At 40.8% G+C, this 12,604-nt stretch overlaps 1 protein-coding gene across 1 annotated transcript; it reads right to left on the bottom strand.

Annotated features, from left to right (window-relative positions):
- Positions 1–4,359: 4,359 nt before the first annotated feature.
- Positions 4,360–6,526, bottom strand: LOC133812308 (uncharacterized). Its single transcript, XM_062246276.1, has 6 exons — positions 6,167–6,526; positions 5,981–6,082; positions 5,685–5,844; positions 5,380–5,559; positions 4,755–4,889; positions 4,360–4,483 (listed from the first exon to the last, which is right to left on the bottom strand). The coding sequence occupies exons 1-6, from the start codon at positions 6,418–6,420 to the stop codon at positions 4,397–4,399; spliced, it is 918 nt and encodes a 305-aa protein (XP_062102260.1). The 5' UTR covers positions 6,421–6,526; the 3' UTR covers positions 4,360–4,396.
- Between the last annotated feature and the right edge of the window lie 6,078 nt (positions 6,527–12,604).

The raw sequence follows: 12,604 nt of genomic DNA, 5'->3' as shown, positions 1-12,604 counted from the left end.
TAACTTTACCAAACATAGAAAAAGATTTAGATTCCCATTCCCACTTTTACTTTACCCCATACCAAACATCCCCTAAGAACTAAAGATAACAGCGTTGAACTAGAATATGTTGGCAAGAGAATAATGTAAACACTTAACATGCTTCTGTTTCGTCCATCTGACCCCAAAAGGGAGGAAACATAATTCAAGAAAAATTAACAGAAAAAGAATACAAAGCATAAATAATGCAATAATAACTCTGGAAAAAAGACTTAAAAGTAATGCAATAATTGTCTAAAATAATGGTTTATAAAGCTTACTATGAATTAACAACAATATTTAGATTGAAACTCATAATATTCATTACTATCACAACTGTTGATAACTCAGAGATATTAACAGATTCATACTAAATCTTTAATCTGGGGACTAAGAAACTCAATGTTAACTTAAGAGATGGATTGAAACTCATAGTATTCATGAATATCAAAATTATTAATATCTTAAGAATATTCAAAGTTTCGTGATAAATATCTGAACTGGGAACAAGGAAACTTAGTGTATACAGAAAATTTAAAGAGCTTTTACTGGTGGGAAGCAGTCCTATAGCTTTATAGATGCTGAGACCTCTAGTGCTTGGAAAGTGAAGAGGTTTCATAGAAGATGACTCCTGGTTTCTTTATTCTATTCCATTAATGGTAAGTGAGTCACTGTTTATGATTTGATAGTATATTTGACTGATTTCTGGAATATCATCATGTGCATCTTGACTGCTTTATGCTGACACTAATGTTGCAAGATTCTTAGTTTTTGACTTGGTTGTTGACCAGGTAAAACCCTTTAGTTAATTTACAAAAACTCACAGGTTGGAAAATCAGGGATGTTATTTTGACTGCCTTTAATATATTCAATTCAAACATTTGTCATTGTGCAACAAATTTTTTGGATACCGTTTTGAACATCTTTTTCTAAAACATATTTTGCACTTTTACAGTGAACTATGACTAAAATATATTTTTTGTTTAATATATTGTCTTAGAATTATGAAATGCATAATACTATAGATAAAGTTTATTTTTAAACAATAAAAAATTACTTTCTTCATGGGTCCAAATACCATAATGGAATTGAACAAACTATTCAGGCTAATCTGGGCTGAGTTTTTGAAGTAAGATATCTCCTTGTCTAATTTCAGAATCATTAGTTTGAACAATTTGAATGAATTTATTAAGGGAATGCCTAGACATGGAACAGTTTTGCTGGAGGTATGAATTGGTGATCAGGGAGAAGGATTACTCTGTAAATTATCAAACAATAGTTTACACTTTTCTCTTAAGTTTTCATTAAAATTAGCTATATAATTCAGGGATCCTAAAAATCTTTGTAACAGCATCTTTTTTATTCCATCAGGAAATTTGTTACCAAAGTGAATGACTTGATGAATACGGCTAATGCTTTGTATTTAATCAATGAGATATAATACAAAGAAATAGAAACATGTTAATCTCAAATAGAGAAAACATGAACCTGAAAACAGCAGAAATTGCTTACAATTAAATAGTATCTTATGCATGTTAAATCCTAGAACCAAATATTAGATTGGAATAGCTTGATTTTGGAGGTTGAAACAACCAATCCATTGATTTTTACTACCTAGAGGAATATGTCCAAGTGTTTCCAATGTTGTTCAATTGACTCTAACACTATGTTTGGTAGGAGGGAATTTTGGGAGGATGGGGAGGGTAGGAGGAAGAAGGGTGAGTGGAGAGCCAAAATCATTTGTTTGGCAAGACAAAAAGTGAGAGGGAGAGGATAGATGGAGGGATGAGGTCTACCTCCTATTTCTCCAAAATGAATCCCTCCAAAAATTTGTAAAGAAAATTACATATATATTCTTCAATAAAAATTATATATATAAGGAGCGACTACAACACATCAACTTTTTTTACAACACCGGTACATTTTTGGCACCTGGATGAATATAATCCCAAATTTTTTTATATGACAATATACATTGTAATTATTTAGAACATCCCACAAATTTTCAAAAAATTATGAATAGTTTACGAAGCCGAAAATAGGTTTACACTGTCAAATTTTACACACGTACACAAAAAAATAGACACGAGGGCAACAAACTGTTTAAATTATAAATCCCTCCTTATCCCTCTCCTCTCAGCACCAAACAACATAGAAGAAATTTATTATCCTCTCCATCCAATCCACTATCCATCCTTCAAACACTCTTTCCTTCTTACCGAACATAGTAGCATTAGTACATCAACAATGTAAGTTATGGAAAATTGACTGTATAGGATATATATATATATATATATATGTGTATGTCATTAATATTATTTTGGAATTCACTAGGGATATTTTTGAGTTTGAATGGCATAACATTCCATTCATAATGACCAAATGAATAACAAAACGTGTCTTCTTCACTAATTTGGATTTATGAAAATCAAGATTTCATATCAAACGTTGAAAAAAGATATATTTTGGAAAAAACATCAACTTGTATTAATGAGAATAATACAAGAGTAGAGTGAGTGAGAAACATCCACATCATCAAACAAGAAAGATTGCAGAAAATACTCACTCCCTAACTAAATCAGTAAATAAAATTTCTTTAAATTATTTTACATCATCTAATCAGGCCTACCTAAAGTCTAATTTTGTCACATTAATTCTTCCTATTATCCTCATCTTCTTCAAATGTTCTTTTATTTCTTTCAAGCCATATAGCCCACCATGCGGCCATTACTGCCACCTTCCACAAAAGTTGTCTAGCTTTACCACCCGTTATTCAAAAGTCAGTTAATCTGCACAGCGTTGTGGCATGCACCATTGCAGTTTGAATTCTCTTAACAAATTCAACTATAACTTCATAAAGAACTTGTAATGCAGAAATAAATGATTGCCAGTCCTCCAATCTGCTTAGTAGCTCTATGAACTCAGGAACTTCTCTATCACTAGATTTTGTATAAAATGAAAATTCCAAACTGGATTGACACCTCCCTCAGTTCCTCCAGCTTCTAAGAATTATATGATACAACCATTTGTTAAAGATAGTTTTGCTAAATTAGGAAAAGCATCTTTCAAAGACCCCATTCCAAGTTATGCATCCTCCCAAAATCTAATAAATCTTCCATCACCCACCTTATATCAAACTAGCTGTTGATATTCTGCATGAAGGGAAGCAATATCTTTCCAAGGACATCTAGATGATAACCTTACCCCCAATTTAGAGTCCCGTTTATTTTTGCTAAGCCCGTACTTTTTTTTTTAAACTCCTTGTACCACAATCGACTCCTTTTGGCCGGAAATCTCCAAATCCACTTCATACAAAGTGCTCTGTTTCTAACGTTCAAATTTCCAATCCCAAACCCTGCTTTACTCTTTGGTCTGCACACTCTTATCAAAATTTGAAAATACTAATGCTTTACTGAGCCTATTAATTAGGTTGTTTTTATTGGGGTATTGGATGCCTAATTCAGTCCAGAACATTATTTAATGATTTATAACAATTACCAATCTAGGTATGCCTCTTTCTATTTCTACAATTTTTTTAACATAAGGGGATTTAATTTTCCTAATGATCCATTTCTTAATCAATTCAAGGTTTTATTTTTACAAAATTATATTCTTTCTTGACTGATTTGGATGGGTCTAGCTTTGGTAGGAAGTTTACTGTCATTAAATTCTTTAATGTAGGGAAGTATGACTATATCCCTATTATGTGCCAAAAAGCATTAGGGATGTTGGAACAAACTTTATTTGTAATCTTATCATCAAATTCTTAGTTGAAGTGTTTTGTCTTTTAATTGTTGATCGTTCTTTAAAAATTTAACTTCCTATCGTAAATTGTATAGTCGTTCATTTTTACTATAAATTTAGGCATTATATTTGCACCTCAAGAATATATATAGGCATCCCCATCAACTAAAAAATATTAATTTTTAAAATTATTTTACCACTTTTTCTCAATAATTTTTTTGGCATCCTTTAATTTTTTTTTGTTAATTTCAATAATTTTATTTTATTTTGTTTTCATAATTTTTTTTTTGAAATAATGTATAAAATTTTAGAAAAAAAAAATCTTACTTTATCAATTTTTTATTTTTTTTTTGTTTTAATTTTTTAATTAAAATATTTAAAATATATATTATTTATGTGTATTTTTTAGAATATGAAAAAAAAAAATTAAAAAAAATGTGAGCATAAGTAATTAAAATATATATATTATATGTTAATTTTTAATAAACATGGGGTGTGTCTTAGTCAAATTTTGGGGTGCAAATATAATGCCCATAAAATTAGTATCACTAGTTTCTAATTGGGATAGGAAATTTGAAAAAAAATAATCTCCCGCAGGGTAGAAATATGCCTAAAGAAAAAATCTGCAATTAAATTACCTGAGACCTGCAGCAGCACTTGTTACACTAAGTTTCTTGCCAATTTCATCAACTAAATCGGAATTTGTATCTGCTCGAACTCCCTACAATATCCAATATCATAATTAGATCTTAAGAGATATCTGATATCCAATGATCAATTTAATATAAAGTTGAGAGAAATGGGGATCTACGTAGTTGTAGTTGTAGCTGTATCATAAAATTACTCCATGCCACACACACACAAAAATAGAAAAGAAGAATTTACCAATAAAAGTTCACACAGAAAATAAATAAAGTACTACATTTGTTTTGTTTTGTTTTTTTTTTTTTTTTTTGTAATGTAAGAGTTGCAAGGGAGTAGTGAATCAATACCAGGCATTCCCCATAAAATCCTCTGCCCAACATAACTTTGAAAACTTTATCAAGCAACTTCTCTGCCGCTCTTTCACGAGTAGAAATATAAGAATTTCCCATAGCAATCAATTCAGCAGAATTAATCTCCATCAACTGCAACAATATAATCAGAACTCAGTCAAAGAAATTGCGACACTAGACACCATACTCAGAGCACAATAATCCCACACCAATAGCTTTCCTTTTCTTCAACAAGAAACAAACAATAATATTTATTGACTAAATATAGAGATTACAATGGATAATTCATCATCTAAATTACAAACAAGTTGAGTTACATGAATTTTTAGTTATCAATTATTTCTAGCAAAATCTAATCTTATATACTAAAACTAAAGCAAAAATCATTTATGCTACTTTCGACTCGTAGATTATAGGCATAGCAAAGACGCCAAAGATTTTCTATTGGGTTATCTTAAGTTGTTGCACATAAGACAGAAACCGGAAGAGCATTTAAGAAACAATCAACATAATGTGATGCAAAATTAACAGGGTTAAAACAATAATGACTATTTAGTCTATCCAATTTATTCTGAAAACCTTACAAATTTTCTTAAGAAAAGAATATTTAATACTAACAAACCTGTTCATACATGTATGGATTGGTTAAGCAATTCAACTTTGACCGCCATTTGTCAAGTCCAATATTGAACGCCTTCGAATCTGCTAAGCTCCATCTACGTAAATCAGTATCTTCAATGTGCTTGAGTGTCATTTCTACACGACCTTGGTCCTTTGATTCTAATAATGTTGCAATCATTCCCTAAAATTTTCAAAATGCAATAGTAAAACTCAAAAACCCATCTTCCTTATTGAACCAACAAGCAAACAACTTATGTGCAACTGAATTTAAAACACAAGGCCAAAAATAACTCAAATTCAACTTACATCAGAATGTTTGGTCTCAGCACGTTTAGCAGAGAAGAATTCATACACAGCAATAGAGCTGCTCTTCTCAACATTCAGATGAAATGTGAGATTTGTGGGACAATCTTCCTCAGAAGGTACAAAAGGAAGAACTGATTTTCGATGATCGAATCCAATCACTCTAATCACACCAAAAATTATACAATACACATTACATAATAAATAAGAAAAATTCTGAACAGTCTCAAACCACTTGAAAATAAAAATATCAAGAATTGTTAACAATATACATGTTTATATAGTGGAGATAACTTTACTTGAACGAAGCTCGCCGAGAAAGCTCTTTGGAAAATCCTTTGGGACCGAAAAAGTCGAGAAGATACAATCTCTTAAGGCCTTCAGTGCATAAATCCTCAACCCTGCGAAAAACAAAATGAAAGACTTCTGGTTGGTTAGTGTGTGTGTGTGTGTGAGAGAGAGAGAGAGAGAGAGTGATAAAACACCTGAGAGGTTCGACCGAAGAAAAAGGCAATACGAGACAAGGGAGGTTGAGACGGGAGTGAAAGAGGTGGGCGAAGAGAGCCGAGAAAGCGCCAGAAAAGGAGGGATAGTTGTAGAGGACTAAACTAGGGACCTTGTCTTGGGAAGTTTTGGCTATGGCCTCCAATGCCGCTTCTGATCTGAAGCTCCGAGCTCGCAGCCATGGCGGCAGGGCTGATGTAACGGTCGTCCATTTCGGGGGTTGTGAGAGCGCCATGGTAGGTCCGACCCGAAGACCTGACCCTTTTTATGCTGATACCACACTCCAGTACTAATTTTGGACTTAAACTTGCTCTACCTCTCTCGCTTCAACTTCCCAAAGTTTTTATTTAGAGCATACACATCGTACTAACACCACTCTATACTATACTAGCATACTTTGTGCAATGCTCTATTAACGTAGTCATTAACATGTGATTTTAATACGTATTACCATAGACTAAAAAGTATGGTTAAATAAGAAGAATGACTCATTTAATGAAAATTAAGTATAAAATATTTGGACATCCATTAAAACTAAAAAGTGTTACATTGGGATCACGAAATAATATTTTGAAATATATTTACATTCTAAAAGTCAGGGTACAGTTGTCCTAGGCGACAAAATCAAATGTTTACGACGTGTCCCTCAAAACAACCCTAGTTGTGGTAGCCTGGTAGGCCAAATATGTACGCGCCGCTCCATGTCCCCCAACTCATGCTTAGTCGGCTTTTCCCTTGCCCTTCTGCACCATAGAACACCCATGAGCCAAGACTCAGCAAGAAAACTCACACATATAGCATATAATAATTAATTTCAGTAAATGCATAACTTTAAACAGATAACAGACTATTCACGTAACAGCCTATGCCGACCCAAATGCATTACCAGGCACCGGGTTCATGGTCTTCACCGAACGGGTGAGTACAACACCCTATATGGCCATGGCATGGCGACCTGCATTCAGCATGCTTATTGCCATTCGACGTGCATTCAACATTCTTGTCGCCAATTTTGGCCTTCGCCGATCAGTTATAATCACACAAACATAGCATAACAATCATGAACACTCACACATAGCATTAAACACAGATATTCAGGCCATGCCCTGCTCTACGGTCACAAACAGTTTTCTAACCTGTGTCCCGAGCTGACTATCTAGTGTGATCCTGAGTACGATCCCCTAAACCCGAGCCTTGGTGGTAAAACCTAGGCACAACGCAATTAATAAACATCCATCAAGCTCTAAACCAATTAAGAACTTTGGAATAATATTCTAACATCTGGGACCTCGAATTCTACTAAACCGGATAGTAGAATCTTCCTCGAGCCCTTAAATTTGAGTTCCCGAGCTAAAAACCATGTTTTAGTCATTTCCCCTCATTTGAGTCGCGGTCTAGCACCCTAGGGCCGCGGCGCGCTACAAGTCAGAGTGCCCCAAGGCTCTCTTCTAGGGGACACGGGCCGCAGCGCGTCTTATTTGAGTCGTGGCGCCTGGCCGATCTCAGAGGCTCCCTAAGCCTCCTGGGTTCATGCAGGTCGCATTACCTGAAGAACAGGGTCGCAACTCGAGCTCTAGAAACCAAAAATCCCCCTGCTTTTTCTCAAGCTAAATCCAACCAATTCAATACTTAACCTAGAATTCAGTCTAGAGTTCATATCAAAGCAACGTCAACAATGTTAATATCCCAAAAACTATCCCATAACCTCACTAAAACTCAAAATTAGACCTAAGGTTTAAACCTAAATAAAACCTCTAAATCACAGCTGAAACTACCAAGAATTTAAGAACAAATCCTTACCTTGATCACAATTTCGGGCCCTGGGCTAATCCTTAAGTAAATCCTAGCTTCAATCCTTGGATTTCTTGGCCAATTCCTCAAGAGCTCTCAAAATCCCCCAAAGCACCAAGAAGGGAAGAGAAAAACGTGAGAGAGAGAAAAGTTGTAACGTCCCAAATTTCCTAATAAGGCTTAGGGGCCTTGATTAGAGGGTCAGGATGGCAAATTATGGAATTATGTGATTATGTGATATTTATGTGCATCATTATGTGATTATGTGAGTTATATTATAATATGACTTGATATGCATGTTTAGGTGTATTAAATATGCATGTGGGCCCATTTCTATTTAATTGGGCAATTTTCATAATTTGACCCGTTTTGGGAATATATTGAATATATGTGATATATGTCTGTGTGAGACCACATTATTATGTGAGTATGTTTGGGTTACTCGGCACGAGAAAATCCTAGGAAGCAAGCTAGTGGGAAAGTCACAACGGGACCCATACTTGACTTGAAGTGAGTCAAGGGGTATTTAGCACCTTACTGAGATATTGGGTAATGGGAATGATTATTTGATGATAGATTGGGAGTTAGTGAGATCGAGAGGGAATTCTGGGAATTTTGACTATTTTACCCCGGAGAGTTTTGGGACCTCGAGCATTAGGATTTGCTTGAGGTTACTTAAGCTCGAAGTAACCTGTTAGAATTATAAAAGAACGTTCAAAACATTCTCTCTCTCGTTCCCTTTTCGACACTCGTTCGCATTTTTGAAGGAAACTCGAGTTTTAGGACTCGGATTCAAGCAAGGATCGAGGCATAGCAATTCTAGGGAAGATTAGAAGCTTATTAGCTGGAGGATTTAGTTGGGAAACGACATATTCAAAGGTAATCCAAGTTTTAAGTTTTCAAGTTTTTAAGCTTTGATTGGATTTTATGTTCTGTTGAGTTTTTGGATGGTTTGAGACTTGGGTTTTGATGGTTTTGGGAAATTAGGATGTTTGGGAACTTTGATTTTGGGATTTGGATATGTTTGGATAGATTTTTGGAGGATTTTAAGTGGAAAAAAACAAAGAAAATGGCTGGGTTCGTGGTCAAGTCGCGACCTTATTCTAGCAAGTCGCGACCTATGTGAAGCCAGAGTCAGGAGGTGTCTGCCTGGGGGGCGTGCCACGACTCAAGGGGGGCCAAGTCGCGGCCCGCACCTTGAAGCCCAGGCAGAGGCTCTTTGTCAGGGAGGCAAGTCGCGACCCGCCTGTGCATCTTTGACCAGATTTGGATTTTAGTCATGGGAACTTAACTCTAAGGGCTTGGGATCGATCCTGCTACCCAATTGGGTAGGGTTCGAGCCCATAACTTGATAACGCCAAAGTTAAGTGTGCTTGACCTGGAGTAGTCTCATGATGGGTGACCTCTTGGGAACTTTTCCTAGGAAGCGTGAAAGTGAGGACAAAGCACGTTGGAAAGACTCGTGTTGGTTTGCAGGGCTAGTCGTCATTCCAGGAAGCAGCCATAGGAAGCATGAAAGTGAGGACAAAGCCACGCCGAAAGTGCACTTCTTAGGATTCAGCTTCATCCCGTACTTCCGGATAACCGCGAAAGCCTCCGCCAAGTCGTCCAAATGGTTCTGGGATGTTTTAGACTTGACCAGCATATCATCGATGTATACCTCCATGTTTCGTCCTAACTGGGCCTGAAACATCCGACTGACGAGTCTTTGGTACATTGCTCCGGCATTCTTGAGTCCGAAAGGCATGACTATGTAGCAATAGATTCCCTTGTCGATTTGGAAACTGGTGTGTTCCTGATCAGCCACGTGCATAGAGATCTGATTGTAGCTGGAGTAAGCGTCCATGAAGCTCAAGATCTCGTATCCGGATGTGGAATCCACCATTTGGTCGATCCAGGGAAGCGGGAAACAGTCCTTCAGACAGGCTTTGTTGAGGTCCGTGAAGTCAATGCACGTTCTCCAAGTCTCGTTCGGTTTCGGCACCAGGACGGGATTGGCCAGCCACACGGGGTACACAGATTCGTGAATGAAGTTGATAGAAGACAGCTTCTCAACCTCCAGTTTAAGGGCCTCGGCCCTCTCTGTCCCCAAAGGCCTGCGTTTCTGGCAGATCGGAGTCGCGTTTGGGTCAATACTCAACGCGTGGCAAATGATATTGCGGTCTATCCCAGTCATGTCGGAGTGGGACCAGGCCAGAAGGTCCTGGTTTCCCTTGACTTGGGCGATGATGGCGGCCCGAATGTCTGCCGGTAGGCTCTTTCCGACTTGGATGATCCGGGTCGGATCGGTTTCGCTAATGCACACCTCTTCTATTTCATCCATTGGCTCCAGGACGCGATCGTCCCCTATCCGCGGGTCCAGGTCGTCCTCTTCCCGGACCATCCTCTCAGCAGGCGGAAGGAGAACTGGTTCGACGGGCTCCTCGCGGACCATGTATATGGGCCGGGTAGAGACATGGTAGCACTTCCTGGCGCTCTTTTGGTCCCCCCGGACGGTTCCTACCCCTCTGTTGTCGCATGGGAACTTCATGCAAAGATGGCGGATGGAGGTGATGGCCCCGAACTCGACCAGTGCGGGCCAGCCAAAAATGACGTTATAAGCGGTGGGGCAGTCCACCACTACAAAGGTGCAGAACTTGAATGAGTGCTGCAATTCGCCCCCAGCGTAACCGGCAGCTGGATCTTTCCCATGGGGAGAAGCGCATCCCCGTTGAAGCCGTAAATTTGAGTCGGGCAGGATGCCAGATCCGCTTCCGTCAAGCCAATGGCGGTGAAGGCGGGCTTGAACAACAGATTGACGGAACTTCCGCCGTCCACCAACACGCGGGACACCAACTTGTTGGCGATTTGAGCATCTATGACCAGCGGGTCGTGGTGCGGGAAGTGGACGTTCCGGGCGTCGTCCTCCGTGAAGGTGATGGGGAGGTTTATCAATTTAGGGCGCTGAGCCGGAGCCTGGACAAGGGCGCAAACTTCCTGGTCGTGGTCCAGCTCGCTCAGATAGCGCTTTTGGTCATTCCTTGATGGCCCTCCCAGGTGAGGTCCGCCCGAGATGGTTGCCACAAACCCGTCAACTCGGGGAGGGGCTGCCCCGGAGGGGTAAGACATTCCGGGGCCGGGAACTTGCGCGGCGGGGGCCCCCTGAGGGGCCGGCGCCGGGGGTCCTTGTGCATACCCTCCCTTGGGGGGGGGGGGGGGGGTATGCCTTAGTCGTTCATGGGGTCGCGGGTTACCCGGGGCTTGCTGACATGCCTGGGACTCCCACGAGCATCCTTACCCACTGGTGGAGGTGCCCTAGCTTGATGAGGTTTTCAATCTCATCCTTGAGCTGCCGGCATTCATCGGTGGTGTGGCCCACATCCTTGTGATAGGCGCACCTTTTCCTGGTGTCTCTCGGATTCCTTACCCCTTTAAACATGGGGCTAGGCTTCCTGTAGTGGACCGCCCTTTCTGTCGCCAGATAGATGTTCTCCCTGGTGTCCACTAAGTTGGTGTATTCTGAATATTGGGGCTCTTAGCCCCTCTTCCCCTTCTTGACCGGCTCGGGCTGGCTCTGGCCTTTGCCCGATCGCTTCGCCCGGACGGGATTCACGCTTGCCTCGGTCACCCATGTTTGCGACTGCGGGGCCTCGACAGGGGCCATGCTGTGTCCTGCCGGCGCGACGCCATAACCGGAGAAGTGGGTGGATTAAGCCGGGGCGTACCCCGAAGTGGCAGGGCCGTAAACCGTAGGGGTATAGCTAACCCCAGGCGCGACGGCCGATCCAGGGACAACGGGGGGCGCGAAGGGCTGCGCTGGGAACTGCCCCCCGTAACCCGGGAACGACTGGGGGATGGGCTGCGGGGCCGGAGGCCACCCGAAAGCCTGGATCTGAGCTTCCTCCCAGTTGATGAATCCTTGGGCCCTCCTGATGAACTCTTCTAGGGTAGCCGCCTTGCTACGCTGCATGTCATCCCAAAGTGGGGACCCGGCCCGGATTCCGGACTGTAATGCCACCAGGCGTTGTCCGTCGTCTACTTTCATCTTGGAGGCCTCTTCAGTAAAGCGCTGGATGTAGGCCCTCAGTGTCTCCGCGGGGAGTTGCTTAATATTTGCGAGGGCGCTGATTTTTATATCCATCCTCATGGCGGCCACGAACTGCTTTCGAAACGCTGACTACAGCCCGGACCAGGATTGGATGGACCCCAGTTTCAGCCTCTTCCACCACTCTTCGGCGGGACCGCCCAAAGTGATCGAGAAGCAGAGGCATTTGTCGTCGTCGCTGACGTGGGCCACTGTCATGAGTCAGTTGTACCGGGACAGGTGGTCCCTGGGATCGGTGTTTCCAGTATAGGCAGTGAGGCTTGGCATCTTGAACCCCTTGGGGAGTACGGCGTCCAGGATGTGCCTTGCGCAGGGCTCTTTATCCTCTTCGTCAGAGTCGGTGTCTGCGCCTTCTTGCTTGCGGACCAGGCGATTCGTGACCTTTTTCTATGCGGCCATCTGCTCCATGAGCTGCCTGGCCGTGCCATCCTCCAGGGGGATTCTCTCGTTCCTTCTGTCGTTGATGTCGTTCCTGAGGTCGCCGTCTCGGGGGAGGATCTTTTCCTTGTGGGCCCGCTCCTTTCGGGCGTTCTGTCCATCGCGT

This window comes from Humulus lupulus, unplaced genomic scaffold (assembly GCF_963169125.1).
Source record: "Humulus lupulus unplaced genomic scaffold, drHumLupu1.1 SCAFFOLD_61, whole genome shotgun sequence".
Classification (NCBI taxonomy): Eukaryota; Viridiplantae; Streptophyta; class Magnoliopsida; order Rosales; family Cannabaceae; genus Humulus; species Humulus lupulus.
The sequence above is the reverse complement of the archived record's forward strand: the minus strand, read 5'-3'. Positions and strand labels throughout refer to the sequence as shown.